This window comes from Solanum lycopersicum, chromosome 2 (assembly GCF_036512215.1).
Source record: "Solanum lycopersicum chromosome 2, SLM_r2.1".
NCBI classification, from domain to species: Eukaryota; Viridiplantae; Streptophyta; class Magnoliopsida; order Solanales; family Solanaceae; genus Solanum; species Solanum lycopersicum.
In genome coordinates, this window is record NC_090801.1 from 52,842,298 (window position 1) to 52,864,351 (window position 22,054).

Below are 22,054 nucleotides of genomic sequence, written 5' to 3' on the forward strand. Positions count from 1 at the left end.
TTTATGTTAAGAACATCATTTAGTCATAAGTCACCACTTCCTTAAAACATACACAGATTCATAATCATAAGTCACAAGTATAGTTTATATTCATAAAATAAGCATAAACATGGGGTCATGTGAAATTAATGTAAATTATGTAATTAAGTTAAATTATATATAATAAGATTGAATATAAGTGATTGAATCACAATAATTTAAATCTAATATCTTTTTAATACGTAATAATTACTAATTTCAGTTTGACAACTTATTAGAAATACAAGATAATCAATCAAACAAAATACCCCTCTCTTCGGGGGTGTCCTCGGCGTCGAGGGGAAATAAGAATGTATATTTAGTACAAAAAATTACATATCCTAATATTATTTTGTCCATTGTATTAAAATATATTAATACAAGTCTCACTAACTTATGGTTTAATTATATATCTTTGTTTAAATTTTCAAAATAACTTATGTACCACATTCATTTTATCACCAAATATATGACACACTTATATACACGTATTTCGGATACATGAGAATCAAATTAGGTGTAATTTATGCAGACACGCATGAGTAGAGGTGCACATGCAAGCGAATAAAAAAGTAGTTTTTCTTTACAAGCACCCACAACAAGCATGTCCATGTATCGAATAGCCGAAATACATTATATCCAAGGGGTACAATGTTTCGTATGTATCTAAGATTCACTCGAGCTTCATTAAAAAATCAGTGTGTGAAGCTACCATGTGTTGGATTATGACTGAACGTCAATTTGAGCGAGAAGGGATGCACGTTATCCGCTTGCTGACCTGCAATAGGGGCCTATTCAAACAGTTTGTACGTCAGTATCGCAGCGGGCCTCCACTAGAGTTTCCTCTCGCTTCGTCGAATCATTCGATAAGAACTATGTGTGGCATGTACAAAGGGCAAGGACGTAGTCGAAGCAAGCTGGAAACTTTCTTGTTCACCATTATCTTCTCTCTTGCCTGTCGATTATTCAGTTTGTACTATTGTACGTGACGTGGTGAACTAAGAATAAGAGATTATTTTGAAATTTTTTTCTTTAAAACTACAAATTTAAAGACATTTTGATATATTGTACATGTTTTTATTTTAATTATTTTTTCTTTTAACTTTTTAAATTTAGGGTGTTGAAACTCAAAACAAAATAAGAAGTATTAAGCCCCTGAAGGCTACAACATAAGCTCGATAATTCAAAAGAAGTGGAGCCAAGTTCACAAAGCCTTGAATTTTTGTAAATTGGCCCTAAATGATGAGCTTAGTTCCATTATCTTCCTCTTTCTTGATCTAGGCAAGTAATTTATTTCTGCATATTCCTGAAGTGTTGTCCACGCACAGCAGCTGTTTGATATTTTGTTCGCATGAAATTTTGACTGCACACCAACTATTTGATATTTTTATCACATGAAGTTTTGACTCCTACTCTGCTAAAGTCCCTTAACTTCTTGTTGGTTGTTGTCTACCTGTAAGTTTATATGTACTTAAATCGATTTCACAAGATAAACAGCACATTTTATTATGTATCTCTGCATATTCGCCGTTTCTTGGTAACCCAAAATGTGAACAAGGTAGCTTTGTACTTCCACAGAGCGAGGCTTATCGATTCAATAAGACTCGCTCTTCGATCTAATTCTTCAGATAATCTTGTCACCTATCTCGAGAATCCTTCTTTGGACTCTTTTGTAGTCACTAAGGCACTTCAATCAGCTCCTTCTCCTGAATCAGCTCTCCATTTGATTGAATGTCTTAAAAAGATTCCACATTTCTCGCATACCCATAACACCCTTTATGCGTTAGCCAAGATTCTTGCTAAGGCGCGGGAGACTGCTAAACTCCAAGCACTTATCAATGCCATTAACTCGGGAAAGTTCATCAATGCGGCACGTGTTAGTTACATGGATCAGATGCGATGGTATGCCATTAGTAGAGAGTTTAACGATGTTGTCCGTGTGTGGGACGAGTGGAGGACAACCCTTCAAAAGCATCCATGTACTGAGTCTTACAACATTGTAATGGGATTATACGTTCAGGTGGGTAAGGATAGTGATGCTGTGAGGTTATTCCGTAGGATGATTGAAGAAGGGGCACTTCCTAATTGTAGGACATACACTATTATGATTGAGCATCTTGTTAAAACTAGGAACTTGGATTCAGCCATTGAGCTTTTCCATATGTTGCCTCATGTTAGGATCAAACGTACATTAAAGCAGTATTCTGTACTAGTGGAAGCATTTACTATTGCCAATCAGCTAGATGTTGTCAAAGTCTTGCTTGATCAGATGAGGAGTGATGGAATATTGCCTGTACGAGCTATGCTTTGGTCACTGCAGCAGATGCAGAGTGCTGGTTATGATGCTGAGACGAATGAATTGCTAAGGGACATGTTACCGGATGGGAGGATTAAGATGATTGGTTACTCTAAGGACAGTAGTGAAGACGACAGTGATGACGAAGATGAAGAGATTGATGGTAACAATACTAATGCTGTGGATCAACCTCACCTGAAACCATGGTTGGATCCAGCTTCTTTAGCTAATGCTTTGCAGAACTGGGGTGCTGAGGAGGTGACAGCACTGGAGGATGCAAATTTAGTTTGGACGACTAGGTTGGTGTGCAAGATGATCAGGAGCTTCAAGTCAGCAGAAACAGCTTGGCAGTTCTTCTACTGGGTTTCTTGTCAGCCAGGATTCATTCATGATATATACACAATTTCAAGAATGATAACCAAATTAGCTCGCCAAGGATGTGTCGACTTGGTTGATCAACTTTTGTCTAAGGTTGAAAGAGAGGGCATTCGATTGTCATTCAGCACGATACGGTTAATTATTGATTTTTATGGGGTTTCTCGTTATGGTGACCCCGCCCTTAGGGTTTTCAAAAGCATTAAAACGATCTGTGGTCCAGTATCTAAAAGCAGTCAGTTGCTTCTGTACTCATCTCTGCTTAGGACATTGATAAAATGTAAAATGAATTCGGACGCCTTAGATATTCTTGATGAAATGAGTTTACTAGGAATTGTTCCAGATTCACAAACATATTCTGGACTAATGAACCATTTTGCTCTTCATGGAGATATAAAAACTGTACAGAGGCTTTTTGGGATGGCCAGGCAGAGCGGTATAGAGCCTGATGCTTATATGTATAAAGTTCTCATACATGCTTATTGCAAATGTGAAAGAGCTGCTCTTGCACTCAGGGTTTTTGAAGACATGGGGAACTCTGGGTTGTTGCCTGATGCTCATACCAAACAATTGCTTGTCAAGAGTCTCTGGAAAGAAGGCAAGCTCCTAGAAGCTGCTTCTGTAGAAGAGAGAACTGAGGAAATAAGTGATGCTCTTCCCCTTGCTTCACCTGGACATATGTTTACAGTGAGCTCTACTGATCTTTCAAGAATCTGTAACATTTATTCCAATAGTTTCCAGTCAACTTGTAGTTGAAAGACTATGTCATTGATTGGGTTATAGAGCTGTAATGCTTTTCCAGTTCCAACAGTGTGATAAAGAATACATCCGAGAAAGAGACTTACTGCAAACGGCCTCCTCCATACATCAGGTCAACATCGTCAACTTTAAGAGTCTGTAACATTTATTACAATAATTTCCAGTCAACTTGTAGTTGAAGGACTTTGTCACTGATCAGGATATCGAGCTGTAATGCTTTTCCAGTTCCAACAGTGTATGGCCGTTCCAACAGTGTAATGCTTTTCCAGTTCCAACAGTGTATGATCAGGATATCGAGAAAGAGACTTACTGCAAATTAGCAAATGGCCGCCTCCATATTTCAGGTCAACATCATCAACTTAACTCTCATCAAGGAGGTCTGGTTACATGTCCATAGCATTTTGATTATGTTGATCAGAAATGGAAGTGTTCATCTTTGTAATATTGTTGCTTAAAATTGCAAATGAGTAACTGACTTTTACTTGGCATCGGAGTAAATGTCGTAGTTGTCAGCAATGCAGCTGTTTTACTGATATGAGGTGGTGGTATCTGTGCACTTTGTAAACAAGATATACTCATGATTTATGTTTTGTGGGAGGGTGGGACTGGTGCTTGTTCACCTGCTCATGATTTTTGCTTGTTCATCCCAGGACCAATGTCCACACATGATTGGATGTTCAATTTTCTGCCTCTTAAGACTTAAAACTAAAGTTTTTGCAATGTGATCAAGGTTTTTCTTAGGCTTTGACTTAATTTCCACATAAGATAGGTTTTCAGAAATCCTTAAAATTGTTATCATGGAAAAACTAAGCAACTCTGTTTGTTTCAGTTGTAAGGAGAGCACTTCACTTGGTCTTGAAAGAGAATAAAACTAGCAACACCGAGGGTGTGTTTGGTTTGACAGATTCATTTTCCTGGATAGGTTTCTGATGTTGGGTGGAGAGAGGAAAATATTTTCTGATTTGTTAAAATAAAATATTCATAATTATATTAGCATAATGAAATTGTTTTGATTATATTTTTGAACATTGAAGATTGATAAATAACATTTAAATGTTTGTTAAATCAATGATATGAAGTTTCATAGTTGAGATAATTGCGAAGGTGAGGGTAGTCATTTTCCTTCTCAAGTGAAAAATGTTCTCCTTGGAAAATATTTTCTGGTCATCAGACCCTAGAAGATGACTTATTTCTGGAATTTATCCCCTGAAAAATGTTGTTCTGCATGCCCAAGTTTGCCAGGATTGTCTCTATGAAACTGACAATTGTTATTTTTTCCTAATTTATTAGGTCTCTTTCTCCTAAGATAAGAGAGTGACATAAGCTCGCTTGCATGTGTTAAACATATAACATTGACAATCACCTCTGAGAATTCACCGGTATCTCTACTTTTTTATTCTCTGCTGTTTACTTTATGAATTTTTGTAGGAAGAAGGAATCCATGCCGTCTAGATTTGGTTCTAGTATTAATCTATTTGCTGGAGCTTCCCTAGGAAAGAACTGAAAGGGAATGTCATAGTCAAGAGAAAGTAAGGATTATATATACAAATGATTTCCTTTTGCTTATTGAGAATATTTTATAAAGCATTGTTGCATAAAGACAGAGACAGCTGCTTATATTATTTAGAGTAGGCAGAGAAAACAAGAGGGTATCTCACAGACAAAGCTACAGACAAGACCTCCTAGATATTCTTTTTTTCCTATCCTTCCAAACTTTTAGAATTTTTGTAGCTTTCACATTAAATTCCTAAATTTACTCTTGCTCATGCTAACAGATATAACTTACTAGCTGTTGTCTTGTTATCTAAGCTTTGCATCGATGGTAGTTCCTCTTGTGTCCTTGTTTTACAACTTTTTCCTCTTTCTCATACTTTCGTCCTCCAACGTAACTGCTCAACCATCTAGCACAGATACAGACTTTTCATGTTCGTTTAACTCTTCCTTTTCTTGTGATACTTTTATTTCATATCGTGCCCGTCCACCAAATCATTTAGATGTCGGAAGTATCTCTGATCTTCTTGAAGTCAGTCGTTTAAGTGTAGCTACGGCCACAGGTCTAGCCTCAGAGGATACTGAGCTATTCCCTGACCAGCTTTTACTCGTACCTGTTAAATGCTACTGCAATAGTTCTCATTATTTCTCCAATGTCACCTATCAGATCAGAAAAGGTGACAGCTTTTATTCAGTTTCAATAAGAGCATTTGAGAACCTTACTAATTATCATGTGGTGCAAGATATGAATCCAACACTAGATCCAACCAACTTGACAATTGGAGCAGAAGCTGTTTTTCCTTTGTTTTGTAAATGCCCCACACATTCTGATCTCGAAAAGGGACTTCAGTACCTGGTCACTTATGTTTGGCAGCCTTGGGATGACGTGTTGCCTGTAAGCAATATGTTTGGAGCATCTGCAGCTGACATTCTGGCTGCCAACAATTACAGAAATTTCACTGCTGCAATATGTTCTCCTGTCTTAATACCAGTAAAACTTCCTATAATTCTGCAATCTTACCCCTCTTCTGCAAGCAGTAGAAAATCCAAGCATGGATGGATAGTGATTACTGTTTTAGGTATTATGGGGTTGCTTGCAGTTTTTTCATTTTGCTTGATGGTATACATGCGTCATCTAGAAGAGAAGAGGAGGTCTAACTTAGCTCATAACTCTTCTACTCTTGAAACTTCTGATCTCTTTCATACCAAGAAAGCCTCCGAAGGTGAAATTATGGACCATAAGAACATTCAAGATAAGCTTCTTCCTGGAGTTTCTGGCTACATTGGAAAGCCAATAATATATGACCTGAAGATCATCATGGAGGCGACCGTCGACCTCAGTGAGAGATACAGGATAGGAGGATCAGTGTACAAGGCCACAATGAACGATCAAGTTGTAGCTGTCAAGAAAAGAAAACAAGCCTCGGAGGAATTGACAATACTTCAAAAACTACATCACGCAAATCTAGTGAAACTGATGGGCGTTTCATCAGATGATCTTGGGAATTCCTTCTTAGTTTATGAATATGCTGAAAATGGCTCACTGGATGAATGTTTGTTTCCCGGATCATCATCATCTTCTGCTGCCTCTGTCATAGTGACATCACTTGATTGGAGACAAAGATTACACATAGCCTTGGATGTTGCAAATGCTCTGCAATACCTGCATGAACATACTCAACCTAGTATAGTTCACGGGGACATCCAAACCTGTAATATACTTCTTGATTCAAGGTTTAAAGCTAAAATTGCGGGTTTCTCTACAGCCAGACATGCCACCAACTCATTGATGCTGAAAGTTGATGTGTTTGCTTTTGGGATTGTGCTGTTGGAGTTGCTTTCGGGGAAGAAAGCAACGGAATCAAAAGATTATAATGACGAGACTCTGATCATGTGGAAAGAAATTAGTAGAATCTTGGAAGTTGAAGATAACAGAGAGGAGAAGTTTAGAAGGTGGATGGATCCAAAGTTGAGCTTTTACCCTGTTGATGATGCTCTAAACTTGGCTGCCTTGGCGACAGCGTGCACATCGGAGCAATCAGCAGAGAGGCCTAAGATGACAGATATCGTCTTCAACCTCTGTTTTCTTGCTCAATCATCTTTTGAAATGTATGGACCGTCTTGGACTTCAGGTGAAGCTGAGGAGATTGTCCAGATTGTTAGTCCGGTAATAGCACGTTGAGTTAAAAGATGGAGCTTAAATATAGTTCAAGAACTTTTGTCACTTCATCTCAAATTTGTAACATATTCTGGATTGTAAAAGCCACATGAACGATAACTAATCTGATCTCCAGAATATATTGCAAATTTGAGTTACTGTTTCCAGTTTTTCCTTGTATTTTCTCTTGCAGCTAAAGCAGTTGCTATTGTAAATTCTTGTATTTGGATGTTTTTCTCAATTTTGAAATAAATGGAGTGCAATTTGACCTGTATTTGGATGGTTAATTAATTATGTCAATAATTAGAAATATAACAAAGTTATATTTGTAATTTAAAAATAATTTTATATATATATATATATATATTTATATATAATATTGAATTTCTTAAATATACTTTTTAATATAAATCACAATAAAAAATGTAAAACACAATACGAAAAGTATATCAATTATAAATGTCCAAACATAAGAAAATAAACTACATCATAATGAAAATAACTAAACAGGAATAAAAGTGGTTAACTCCAACTTAATTCTAAACACACACACACAAAAAAAAAATCCAAATTAAAATTCGATATGATTTGATTTGATTTTTCGATTTAACCCAAATACTGCACACCCTTAATCTTGGTGGTTACGAATTAAATTGAGCATATGTTTCAATAATTAACCATGATTAGATAAAACATGTATGAATGAACTCATATATTTATAATTTATGTATTATACATACTCTAAAATATCAAGTGCTGGTAACCATGCATACACTGGCTTCAAGAATTGCAAAGTTCTATAGTCATGAATAAATAACCCAACGAATTAATTTGACTTACAATATATGTACTTGCAAGGATTGACTAAGTTAGTTGGATGAGTGATTATAATATATGAAAAAATCTGAGATCAAACTCGTTTATTCTTTTATTTATTCATAAAAAAGATTAGTGTCAAAGTAAACATAGATCATTGGATAAAAATTAGTCAAATGAGGTTTTTCTTTTTTTAATTTCCATTTTGATTTTGATCATGATAAAATATGTATGGAGGATGTTTATCATTTGCATAATTTTTCTGTATCGGTGTCGATCGTTATAATTATTTTATTGATTAAATATTTTAATAAATATACAAATATGACATATGAAAAAAGACCTTAAATGTAGTGAATAATATCTTTCAAAGATGTGGCATATAAGAGAAGTTGGACCATTTAATTGCTAGCTTCTCTTTTTAAAATCATTTTATATTCAGAATATTCAAATTTTATTAATTCATATTCAAATTGCATAGAGTCTATTTTGACCTCCACTTTTATTTATGATGGATCATTGACGATAACAAATCCACTCATAGTCAAAAGGTAAAGGGAATATAGAAGACTTAAGTTTCTCTCCTCTTTTGAAAATGGTTACCTCAATTATGGAGTATCGCTACGAGAAATAAAAAAGTTTGTGTCAATTAGTTCTTATGACATATAACTAACCAAATAGTATTAAATATTACGTGATCAATTCATATTGTTATAAAATCATCATTATTCACTTCATTACATTAATAATTAAGTAGAAAAATGTATATATATTGTATCACGATCAAATTAACGTAATCTTAGGCTAAGAAAAAGTGGGAGTAAATTTATTTAATTAATTAGTAGGACCCAAGTGCCACTTAATTGGTCTCCTTTTGTTGTCTTCCTACAATAGAGACTGAGAGATGCGTGTCTTTGCTATGCTACATGTTTTCTCCATGTTGTAAGAAACTCTACCGACACTAAGTTTGAATTACTTATTCGATCGAATTTAATAATTTTAATTACGTATGTATATTAAATATATAATAATTTAAGTTCATAATTCACATATTATTCACAATGAAAATTGTTATTTTAGAATTTAAAATATATATTAATATTTCGTTCCTCCTTCTAGAGTAATTTTAGCGTATGATATGAAACCACGTCAGGATAATCATCTCTTTTTCTTTTTTAGATTATCAATTTCATTTTTATGATGATAAGTGTATAATTTTCTTAGATAAATTAATTTTTTTAACATTGATCAATTGCTCTTATCCTTACTTCGCTGACACATAAGAGAGAGAGCACTTTCCAAGTCAAGAATGAGTGTCAAAGAGAAGATGCGCAAGCTTGTCTATCAGAAGAAGAAAGCGAGGGAGCGAAACTTTAGGTTTCATTAGGATAGACTGAAGCGTATATAGAAAAAAAAGTTTCATTATTTGAAAAAAAAAAAGAGATTAGACAAATTAATTAAAGGTGCTCATCAGATAAACTCATGTTAATAGAAATTAAATCTAAATAGGGCAAATTTTTATGAAAATATAACAGGGTATTAGCTATGTTTGATTTCATGTATTAACAACAGTTATGTCTTTTAACCACACTTATCCATCTATTAATAATTCTTCTTAGTATTACTAATACCACCACTAATACATACATTATTTTCTCTAATATATCTTGCAAAATAATCCTTTAACAAGTAGTAGTGCACAGTAAAAAGTTGGAACTGTATACTCCAATAATATACAAAAAAAAAAAAAACAGCCTTACCTTATACATGAAAACAAAATCTTACTGTACATGTTACACAACACAATCGAGGAGGATCTCCTTATGAACTTAGTACACAGATCTCTACACTCTCTTGTGCTTCAATTTCTACAAATACAAATATACGATACAATTAAAATATTATCAATATATATATATAAGTTAAATTTATAATTAAACCAATCGAGAAATCACAATACCTTTTCAAGATTCAAGAACATAAGGTGTTTGCAACAGATCATAAGGTGCCCAAAGGGCATCTAATGGGCAAGGCCGGCTCGCATCGAGCCGGACCCATGGTTTGCCTTTTCCACTCCAATGCAGTAAACTAACCGGACCAGGGTGCAAATCTCTACAAAGTCCTCGAAAATTATCACCTCCAAGACCATGTTGGTTCCATTTATGATCAACTGGGGCAATATTTCCAGCAAAAACAAGTAAAAAAGGTGGTAATGAACCTAATTCATAAATTCTCATTCTTTTTTGAAGCTCCATCCATTCTACAATCTTTGTAGTATAATCTCCGTTTCTCCATCTTTCCAGATCAATTACCATAACACCTGTGTTGAAATAACAAGGTTTTCGATTCGCGAAAGTCAACGAAAGTGAAGGGTTTGACCAAAAAGTAGGGGTGAAATACGTTGTGAAATTTGCATTGCAATATTCTGGTGCTGCTAGAACTGCTTCTTCACCTAACGGTGTTGCTGCTAGCTTCGTAATGTCATCTACAAGAACAAGATCTGAATCCAGGTACACAACCTATGTGTTTGCATCACCACGTTATTTTGAATGTGAAGTTTAATGATTTCTACGACAATCTCAAATTAAAAAAAGAGTAAAAACAAAGTTTGGAGAAAAGAAAGCGAACCTTTTGGATACATCGAGGAAGGAGATCAGCAAGATAATTGCGAGCATAATTTAGAGGACAATCCAAAGCAGCGCGAATAGAAGTAGATATCAACCCAGCAACAGGTGAATCTCGGAATGGATAGATTGTGAAATGTAGATAAGGAAAAGAAGTAGCTAGTTTGAGATTCAAATAATGAATGTTAGCAGAAGACGAAGCGATGAAGTGAAAAATAACATTTTCAGGGCAAGACGAATGTTGAAGAACAGAAAGAATTGCAGCCATTGAACCTCGAAGATAAGCAGCATCAAGAGTCATGGCTACATTGACTGCATTTTGAAAGCAAATTTCTGTAATAGTTGTGTCGGTGGAGGAGTTGTGAAGAGAAGGACAAGTTGGGGAATTGTAGAATTTTGGGGCTTCTTTGAAATCAAAGTTTTTTGTGTTGATAGCGCCAATATCGTGTGTAGAAAATGAGATCGTCCATAAAAGAGAAATTAAAAGGAGGGGCCTGGAATGGAAACTTTCAAATTTTGGCATTATGGAGGCAGCTATACAATTAAAATTGATGCCACACTAGTTTCCTTATATATAGGAGTATTATATCACAAGTTCGGTTCAAATCTGAATTTACTCGGACTCTGAACACCAGATGAAAAATCTAAAATATATCAGAAGCTCACGCCAGCTACGAAATTTAAAAAATCCTAGCTAATTGCATTAACATAGAATTTTTGTCAAAGATACACTCCTATATAACACCAATCAGTAGCTATTAACATAAAAAATTTATTGTTTACAACCGATAAGATCTTAAACGCAAGTAAGTAAAAGGACCGGAACACTATAATAATGGTTTAATTAGTTAATTAAATACAGTGATGTGATAATGTATTTTAACCGGTGATAACTTGGCAATTATCATTTTCTTTATCAATCTATCATTTTAATAGGACTAATATTGTTTATCATTGAAACTTACGTATAAATTAAATTATAAATAATGTAATCAAGTAAAGTATTTATTATGCATTATGTACATAAAACTTAATAGTCAATAATGAGCTTTGTTTGTTGTAGGTTTAAGACAAAAAAAAATTGAAAAAAATACATGAGAAATTAAAGGCCTTAAAATCTGTAATTATTTTCGATTAAATCCTTAACATTAAAACATATAGTTAAACCACGAGTAGAAATGAAATTATATAGTAAAAAAATAAAATTAGGAGACACGTATTTCTAGCGGATCCCTTTACATGTACTTGTCTTTAGAGATAAGCAAATACTCCTATCAATCTTGTTTTAGCTACCACATCAACGTTCACGGTAGCTGACACAACATCAAAAGTCGAATTCAGAATATGAAATAAAGTAGATAAATTTTGAATTTGAAATTTTATGATAATTTTTTTTTTGAATTCTCAAAATAATGTAGACGATATAATAGTGGCGGTTCAATGTAATTGGGGGTCTAAAGCGAAATTTTAATTCGCGGTCGAAAATATAAATATATTTCATTTACGTATTTATTTTAAAAAAATTACACTATTAAGATGAAAATTATTAGTACTTAATATATTTTTTTTCAGCTACTAGTTTTAGGTAAGATTTTATCAAACTCAACAGTGAAAAACATCTTTAAGTGAGACAATTATTATATATATTGCTAACATAATGAGCACGTAATAAGTTGATAAATATTAAATAAAGATAAGAGTTAGAACCATAGAATTGACTCAAAAAGCTGATGACTTGGTATAATCTCATTTTAATATGCTTAGAGTAATGCTTAAAACTTAAATTTAAAAAAAAAAACAAAAAGAATTTGTTTTTTTACTTTGTAACACCTTTCAGTGTTAATTCTCATTTTTAAAAAGTACAAAAAATGTTAAAGTGGATAAAATAATTTATTTTAAAATAAAATATACTTTTTATCATATTTTAACACGTAACTTATTCTTGATAAAAATTTGAGGCCTCCGAAATTTGAAAGCCTAAGGCGAAGGCCTTATTTTTTAATGCATAGAGCCGGTCCTGCACTATAACTTCTATCACAATTTCTGCCCTTCAGATGAATATTTTGTAACGAGCATTGAATAAATCATTGTAAGTATATTTTTGATAAATGTCAATTGTATAAAGAAAAAGCTGCGCGCTTAACGTTACGTGAAATTGAGATTTCATCAGACTTTATTAGTTATATAGTTGTTACGGCAGGTGAATAAAAACACATCACTTCCACCATTTTTTTCACTGAGTTTGTGATTTATTTCTCAATGGGATCCACACAACCAAACATCTAGTTAAAAGGTCAATTTCTTATTATGATATTTAACTTTTTTTCATCATATATAGAAAGATGACTAGAAAGTAGAAATTATTTAGTCATGAAAAAAAGTAAGTCATTAATAAGGTCGGCCGTATTATTATCTCTTTTTCATACCATGTGACAAAACACTTTTGATTAAATGTTGCCCCCTATTAACGTATCAACCATATGTAGAACTAGATTTTTTTGATGTTAGATCCTTGATAAAAATGAAATTTTATATTGCTATCCTTTTGTATACATCTATGTATGACTATATCTAACCACATGTTTGTGTTTCGATCAGTAAAGATAGATTTTGAGTATAATTTAAATTTAAAAGTTAGTTTATGAGACGTTAATCGTCTAAGTTCATATAAAAAGATCGATTCATCAGGTTTAGTCTTTAATACTCTTTAATTTTAATTTTTTTTCCCTCACATTTTGGCATATGATATTCTCTGTATATGTATGTTCCTTCAAACTCATAAACTTTAAATTCTGACTTCACCTTTGAACATCAACTCTTTGCGGCTCGAATTCAATTATTAGATAGTATATTATACGAACAAGGGAGTAAATGATAAATATTAATATATCCTAGCTAAGTGTAGGGTTGTGGTTGATATCTTATCTAAATATTAATTGTGATTAATTTTAATGTCCTACTCCGTTATATTTTTCCGCTTTTATTTGTATATGACTTTTATATATTGTTAATGACCATTTAAATCAAACTTTGAGGGAAAATATCACATTTTAATTGAAGGGATTGACTGATAAGAAAGATGAAATTCTCATATATTAATTAATGGAAGCACTTTTTTTTCCCAGTAAGTTAGATCCATGTTATTAGCTACTTAATCATAAAAAAGGTATATTCACATGTGAAAATTATTAGTCCCTTTGTTTGAGTTGCGTAAATATATATAGGGCCAATTAATGATGATGAACAAATGATTGAAATTGCATGTGCCCTTCACATGTTTGTGCTTTTAAGTTACACTAGTAGCTTTTTAACAAATAGTGTGGTGATCGATTTATTTATGAGATAAAAATAAAATATTTTTTAAAAAAATTGGAATTAATGTTATATTTCATTCTACTAAAGGTATAATTCGCTTAAGAGATGACATAAATTATTAGAAATTAATAATTTTCAAATACCTTTGTTTGCAAATCAAACGATTCTAAGTTGTTCATTCGAGTCAAGTCAACAAAGGAACAAAAGTGAAAGCAATAAGAAGAAAATAAAATTAGCACCATCCACATATCAGCTTCCTTCTAATATCATTTATTTTTGCATCATAAACTCTGGAATTCTGCTGGGGTTTTGTTAACAGTACAGACTAAAGTCCTAGACACTCAACAATCGTAATGGGGACATGCTCCCTATCTAGCAAATTGAAACAGGTAATTAAGCACAAACTACTTTTTGTCTTTTTTCATCTTTCAAAGACAATTGTCAAATCACATCCAATCAACATGAATGTAGAAAAGATGCACAAAAGAGAACAAGCAAAAATTTTCGTCACACTAATCACCATTTTAACTCATTTTCTCAGCAAACTTGGGATGGAAACACCAACTTTAATGAACAATCAAGAATCACAATTCTGGCGTTGCAACGCAGACTCCACTAATCACATTAGTTCATCTTTGTGTTGCAACTTTAAAGTGCAAAAATTCGACATATTTACAACCATTAAGAATGATTACAACAATTCAGTATTCGGGCATAGGAAGGAGAAAGTTCATTCAGTAACCAAACAGATATAGGAATACAAGAAATCCAACAAGCAAGAACATAAACTTCAGATTGTTATCTGCTTGTCCTTGGGATGGGTGCGCAGCGGCATTGTGAACATTCACCCCATGATATGCAGGAGGATACCCAAATGCGTAATTTGGAGCTGCACCAAATGCAGCTGGACCTTGGAATCCATTAAACTGAAAACTGAGCAGTGATGGGAATAATCCACCGAAACCAGCGGACATTGTGAAGTTACCAAAACTTGCAGTTGCTCCTGGAAACAATCCTCCCATAAGACCAAACCCGGGATTAGGAAAAGTATTTGATTCTGGTGGAGGCGCCGTTTCAGGTCTTTGCCCTGCTGGCCTTCTAGGAATTTCGACCCCAGGTACCGGTTTTGATCTGGGATCAGTTGAAGTCCTTCCTCTTCCATAAAGAGGAACAAGCTTTTGCTCTTGTATTAGGGCCTTACAAACAGGGCATTCATGGGATTGTGAGTGAAGCCTTAGCCATCTATACAGACATGGCCAACAGTAGAGGTGACCACAAAGGGTCACAATAGGATCTTGTGCCAATTCAAAGCAGATGTTGCATTCAAAATCACCAGCATCATTGCTGCCATTCCCTGAGGAAGACGAATTCTCAAAGGTTGTGGAAGTTGAGTTCTGCATATTTCACTCAATGTCTCTATCAGCACACGGAAATAATGTACTTCACCTGTTAATTGCAACATATTAAAAACAAAATTTAGTCCAAAGGCACTAGGAATGTGATAGCAAGATCCAGATAAACAGAACGAATAGCACATTAACATTACAAAGCTGAACCAAAGTCATTTGCTCAAAATATTCAACTTTGCGAGGATAGGTTTTTCAGTAAGCTAGACCCCAACATTGTTTCCATTCCATAAACAAACCTGGACACTCGAGAAATCTGTTGGACAGACCCACGCCTCTAGTGAGTTATAAACATATTTCGAAAAGGTCACATCTTTGATGATTCCATTATCTGTGATTGAGTTGTGATGCCACCTCCATTATATTAAAACTAGCTATGTATCGCTTTAAAAACATTTAACAAACAAATGAGAACTTTTTCTTTTGCTTGAGTTTATCTTTTTTTTGATAACCGAGAAATTTGCCCGTGGCCCGCCCGTCCTTTGGACCAGTCACAACCTTCTAAACTCGGCGGATAATGGGCCCGCCCCTCTACCCTTCTCCACTTAAATACTGGACTTCGCATTGCATGGTGTGGGGCTTGAACCTGTAACCTAAGCCATAAATCCTCCACCTTTTGCCACTCGAGTAATTTGATTCATAGAAATATCATATTTTTTTCTATTTTAATTAAAATGAAGTATTACAACTATAACATGCCTTTTCAAAAATAAGAAAAAACACTATCTCACTTTCAAAAACTTATTTTTTTAGGACCTTGGTGTCTAGATTAGCTTTCACACATCTCGACTCACCTTCCACCACCAACACGTACCAAATAACTAACTCTATATTACTATCTCACCCAGGCTAAAACAGATGGAAAGAATCACCTAGCGCTTTTATCTTTGTTTGAAATGTGATCTGAGACCTCATGAATCTCATCTACTTCAGACCACTAGGCCACACCCTTGGTATGCCACTTTCAAAAAGTCTACAGCCTAGGCAATTCATTCTTAGATTTTTCTAAATGAAAACAACAACAACAACAACAATGAAAGGTAAATCATGGATGAAATAGGTACAAGAGGGAGAGAAACATTGGAAATAGGCGCACAAACCCAATCGATGAAACCCCCTCAAGCAATGAAATCTAAAATTTTAATTTTTCAATTATAATCCATGTTCCATAATGTAAAGAAGAATTATAGATAGTGATTTATCAAATTTTTTCTATAATCTTATGTCAATCTGATAAACTGAGAAAAAGCAAATGTTCCTATACTCGCAATTTCCATAAAATCCGATCAGATCAACAAGATACATATCAAAAATTAAGAATTACACAAAATTCACATATAATCAACGCCAATTAATTGAAGAATAAGATAAAAATGATTGATTAACAGTGAAAAATTATAAAACTTACAGATTTGGCGGAGGAAGGAATGATGATGACTTCAAACTGTAATCATTCTGCTGATTTCTGGTAATTTATGTTACAAAATAGTTGACCCCATGGAAGATTCTAGGGCTTTCTACACAGTTTGGAATTCAAAATCTTCGATTCAACGGAGAAAATTTAGGATATTGCTGTCCTAGGAAGCTCCCAGGGGCTTTCGGATCTAACTTGAGCTTCTTCTTGTGTTTGGGCCTCATAATATTATCAAGTCCACTTAAAACGCAACAATTGTTGGGTCTAAAATGCTTTTCAAAATTAATAAATATGTGTACATCTCATTTCATATTGATATATCACCTAGTTTGTTATGTAAAGAAAAATATTTAGTACTTATGGCAAAAGAATTTTTAAAAATGATTATAATTTGGCCTTATTAGAGATTATAATCTTGTTTAATTAGTATTCACGGCTACATGGTAGAAGGAGGAGAGAGCTAGAAAAAAGGGGCTAAAGAGAGGTTGTACACATATTGTATTGATGCATATGATTATATTACGAATACAAATATGTATCGAACATCTATAGTTAACGAGTGAGATTGTGAGAGGATGGAGAGAAGAGAGCGAGGGAGGGGTTAAATACATGTTGAATATGTTGTGTATTTCATAACAAGTCTGCACATATATATTCATGTATTGCCTTGTGTATTTGTATTTATGTTTTACCATATGTGTTTGGCATTTAATTTGCACCCCTCTATCACTGGTTACTTATCCACTTTTGATTTGACACATCTATAAAGAAAACAGACATAGTGAGTTTATCATTTTATTTTTATTAATTATGAAGTAGATGAATTATAAACTTGAGAATCTCAAGAACTTCTATATTTTTTTTCAAAGTAATTAATTGAGAGTATAATAGGTAAGAAAAATGTCTTTTCTTGATTTGTCAAAATCAAAAAGTAATCAGGAACAACTAAAAAAGAAAAAATAGACAATTAATTATGAACAAAGAGGGTATTTGTTATCTTGTGTGTTTGTATTTAAATTTGTATTATTTGTTGCCTTGAAATTTTTATCATTCGTTTTGTATCATTGAAACATACCATTGGTATATATATGTATATATCTTCTGTCGTGTGTATTTATCGATATGAGAGAGGCGATCTAGAGAGGGAAGAGATAGAATGGTGTAGAGAGAAGCGGGCAAAAGAGGGCAGAAAAAGGCGAGTGAAAGAAGAAGAGAGCAAAGAGAAATTTGTGTTGAAATTCTATCTATAATATAAATTATAATTATGCATTGTAATTATTTTAAATTGTGGTTTTGTATAGTAAATATAATAAACTGGACCTATAGGGAGTAGGGGAATTATGGGCTTTCTGTATGAGGTACAATGGATTGGTGTGTGAATAGACCCAATTGAACAGATTTTCGATTCATAAGCCTAAAATCCATTGATTTACGTATCAACACGATCCAAAAGTTCATAATTCTACTAATTGATGAAATATATATATATATATATATGAAGGAGAAACATTGGCCAGCTGATGTGGCATATCTAAAAAGCCAGCATTTTAATTTTCCTTTTCTCCTCATCTTTTTTTTTTTTATTTTTTACTAATTATTTCTACATAAATTATATTATTAAATAAATTGTAACCGAATCCATAAATTCTTCTTTTTCCAAAACGCCTATCGTCACTAATTATACTATTTACTTTTCGCTGCTTCCACAATCTTTCAATTATTTTGATAATTCTAGTTGGCATTTCACGTATTTCTCCGTTCGATATTGTTTGTCATGGAAATTATTTTTAAAGTCAAATTATAAAAACTTTAACTAACATTTTAAGATGTATCTTTTTATCATATTAATATGAAAATATTGTAATTTATACTACTTTTCATATAGTTTTAGAATATCTAATTTTTTTATTTAAAATATCGAATTAATGTGATCTAATTTACGTTTGAAAATTAATCAAATTGACTTTTAATAAGTGCAAAATGACAAATATTTCTGAACGAATGGAGTACTATATATAAGTATTTTTTTTCTTTTCAATTTTTTTTAAGGGATTATGTATATGTATTTATATAGTTCATATCATTGTTTATTACATGTATTTTCATTGTATGAATTTCATTTTGATTTGTAATTTCATGATTTTTCTACATTGCTACGTCTGAATATGTCTATAGATGGTCATTTCAAATGATCACCACATATCTTTCCAACTATTACAAATATATTATTAGAGGATTGAATTCAAGTGATGTTAAATTATGTGGGGAAATTGCTTCAAAAAGATTGCTACAAAAATTTGTAAGGTATGACTGTTTTGAATTTGATGATCCTATTAGAGGTTTAATTAGGAACATGAACGGATGATAGAACATATTATCTAAGTAAGTGTAAAGGCATCCACCAAATTATGATAAAATTTTAGGTGTTCTTAGTACATGCTTTATTAGGTCATTTTATTGGAGTCCGGAGCCTAATGAGTATAAAATGTTAAAAAAAAAAATTCAAAACGGTATATGAATTTTTATTTTAACCAAAAGGACAAAATCGCTGAAAGAACAGCGATTTCGCTCGCCAAAAAAAGTAGAATCACTGCAATAGCAACGATTTGCAAAATTTGTTTTTTTACCAAAAAAATTTTTTTTTTAAAGAAATCGTTGCCTTGACAACGATTCTCAAAATAAAAACTTTTTAATGATTTTTTAATAAATTGTTGCCTAAGCAGCGATTTCTTTAAATTTTATTATTTTTTTAAAAAAATATTTTTAAAATTTTTAATTTTTTTTAGAAATTTTAATTTTTAAATTTTTTTACTACTTATTCCAAAATAATTTTTTTTAAATGATTTTTTAAAATAAGTAGTAATCAAGATTTTAAAAAAAAATTGATTTAAAAAAATTAAATAAAAATTGGTGACAAATCGCTGCAACTAAGCAGCGATTTATTAAAAAATCATTAAAAAAAAATATTTTGGAAATCGCTGCCAATGCAGTTATTTCTTAAAAAAAAATTTAAAATCAAATTTTGCAAATCGCTGCTATTGCCGCGATTTTGCTTTTTCCAGTGAGCAAAATCGTTGCTTTTCTAGCGATTTTGCCTGTTTGGTTAAAATAAAAATTCATATACCGTTTTGAATTTTTTGTTAATATTTTATACCCTTCAGGCTCCAGACTCCATTTTATTGGTGGTGCAACTGTTACTTATTTGTGAATATATTTGATGCAGGAAGTTCTATCACTTTTTAGAGTGGACACAATTCATCTGTTTACACAATAAATAAGGAGGACATATTCAATAGATTTTTGTATATTTCACTTATTTGTTATTGTTTTGTTTTATTGTACCACAAATTTTTACCTTATATAGTAACTTATATGTTTTCTTTTAATTTGTTTGTCTTATATTTTTTTTAATCTATTTCAAAGAAAAAATGGCTCTTTCCCTTTTTTTTTTTAATCCTTAATGCCTTAGGTTTGATGTATTATAATTTTATAGCTTTTTAAGTCAAACCGGCTGATTGTTTATTAATACTTTTTATGTTTTACTTAAAAGTAGATTTTGTTAGTTTTTTGATATTACAATACCTACAAATTTATTTTGTGGTTTTGATCTTTTATAGACAAGTTTACTTTGTGAGCAAGTTAAAAACTTATATGTTGGCAAAACTCATGTTATAGATGTGCCATTGTCAAAGAATATACTTGTTTCACTAAAAATTGATGAACTTTATAAAAGTTTTCACATTTATTATCACTTTGCTTAATATTGACAATGGACAGTGGAACTTTTATTTCCATTTAGAAAATATTTGGATACAGATTACAAAAGTTCAATACTTGAATTATCATTCTTAATTATCACGATATCATTTTCTCGTAGGAATTTCTTGAGGGTCATAAATAACTTTTAAATTATGGAAGTATTTCTCTATGGTCCTTATGTTGTTACTAATTATATTAGTGGCGACTTTCCCGTCTTTTACGACAATATAAGCCGATCCAATTTCTTATAGTGACATTCACATATTTATACCTTTTAAATGTCATTTCAAATTTATAATACCAAATAATATTTTTACTTATAATTTTTACACTTTAACAAAATTTTCTTATCATAAATTTATATTTGATCACAACTCACAATTAAAAAAACATGAAATACATAAGGAAACATGTTCTTACCTAACTGGGAAGAAAGTGACAAATTTGAAAATGAATTTTAAACTATTATACTTGATGATTCTAACATCATTATTTGTTAAGAAGGTAAAAGAAAAACTGATCAGTTAATTTTTTTCTTATATTTTTTTTTTTTTAAAATGTTTTCCTTTTTTATTTTAATTTTTATTCTACTAACATGTATATTCTGATTTTTCAATTAAAAAATTTTGTGTTCTTACTTAATCGGGGAGGAGATAAAAGGATTAAAATTTTTGTAAAACTATTTATTGGATGATTTCAACATCGATTATTACTAAGAAGGTAAAATAAAATATATTTTTTTTACGAAATATATAATTTATTTTGATAAAGAATACATTATTCTTATTTTAAAAATATTAAATTTATAAAGTGTTATTTTCTCTCATCATTTTAAAATACTCTCCATAATATAATTTAAATATATGTTAATTTAACTAAAATTGATTAGAGAGGAAATATTGATTCTTTTACGATCACGCATAGCACAGTTAAGTTCTCTAGTTAAAATTATAATTATATGAATGATCGACACCAAAATCACATTTTTCTCAATTAATTTTTATTTAATGGATTATTTCTGTTATACTTTTAAAACGGAATGGAGACCAAAAAGTTATTTAATGGGGGAGGCAGAATCTTTACGATGCCCATTAAAAATGTTTTATAGTTATATAATCCGGTAAAATTTATCCGCAATAGATGTTTATATCATTCAATACATGCATGTCTGTGTTTAAATTTATAATTTATTTTACTTAACCTTAATTAATTAACATGTATTTTACTTTATTAAAGGAAAATTGCATTAATTAGGTGTAAACTCGAGTAAGTTATTCTTCTTCTTGGGAAAATTATGCGATTGAACAAACTTATACTATTTAATTATTCATTGTACCTATAGTTTGCTACCACTCACGGCTAACATTATACATTAATTATGTGGGTGACTTCGAATTTGTATAATTAACCACATTTGTATATGTATAATTCGTCGGAATATACAAATACATATGTATAATATACAATTATCTAATCAATATACATATACAATTGACTTCTCTCCCACTCTCTGCCCTCTCTTGCTCGCCTCTCTTCTCCCTCTCCCAATCTCGCTTACTTTTTATACAAAAGCATATGTATAATATACAATTATCTAATCAATATACATATACAATTCACCTC

At 32.0% G+C, this 22,054-nt stretch overlaps 4 protein-coding genes across 5 annotated transcripts; 2 read left to right on the top strand and 2 right to left on the bottom strand.

The window, feature by feature from the left end:
- Window positions 1–1,483: 1,483 nt before the first annotated feature.
- LOC101257632 (pentatricopeptide repeat-containing protein At5g66631) lies at window positions 1,484–7,371 on the top strand. Its single transcript, XM_004233887.5, has 2 exons — window positions 1,484–3,560; window positions 3,648–7,371. Exon 1 carries the CDS (start codon window positions 1,484–1,486, stop codon window positions 3,443–3,445), a length of 1,962 nt encoding a protein of 653 aa, XP_004233935.1. The 3' UTR covers window positions 3,446–3,560; window positions 3,648–7,371.
- LYK10 (LysM receptor-like kinase 10) lies at window positions 4,897–7,354 on the top strand. Its single transcript, NM_001247007.2, has one exon. The coding sequence runs from the start codon at window positions 5,268–5,270 to the stop codon at window positions 7,119–7,121; it is 1,854 nt and encodes a 617-aa protein (NP_001233936.1). The 5' UTR covers window positions 4,897–5,267; the 3' UTR covers window positions 7,122–7,354.
- Window positions 4,985–11,125, bottom strand: LOC101257137 (probable galacturonosyltransferase-like 1). Of its 2 annotated transcripts, XR_011214628.1 has the most exons (4): window positions 10,542–11,125; window positions 9,874–10,432; window positions 9,674–9,781; window positions 4,985–7,366 (listed from the first exon to the last, which is right to left on the bottom strand). XR_011214628.1 is itself a non-coding variant. In XM_010318839.4 (3 exons), exons 1-2 carry the CDS (start codon window positions 11,058–11,060, stop codon window positions 9,878–9,880), a joined length of 1,074 nt encoding a protein of 357 aa, XP_010317141.1. In that variant the 5' UTR covers window positions 11,061–11,124; the 3' UTR covers window positions 9,429–9,781; window positions 9,874–9,877. The 2 variants fall into 2 exon arrangements, 1 of the variants encoding a protein (XP_010317141.1); XM_010318839.4 differs by lacking the exon at window positions 4,985–7,366 and having other exon boundaries at window positions 9,429–9,781; window positions 10,542–11,124.
- Window positions 11,126–14,398: 3,273 nt separating this feature from the next.
- Window positions 14,399–16,976, bottom strand: LOC101256837 (uncharacterized). Its single transcript, XM_004233360.5, has 2 exons — window positions 16,667–16,976; window positions 14,399–15,298 (listed from the first exon to the last, which is right to left on the bottom strand). Exon 2 carries the CDS (start codon window positions 15,250–15,252, stop codon window positions 14,587–14,589), a length of 666 nt encoding a protein of 221 aa, XP_004233408.1. The 5' UTR covers window positions 15,253–15,298; window positions 16,667–16,976; the 3' UTR covers window positions 14,399–14,586.
- Window positions 16,977–22,054: the final 5,078 nt, after the last annotated feature.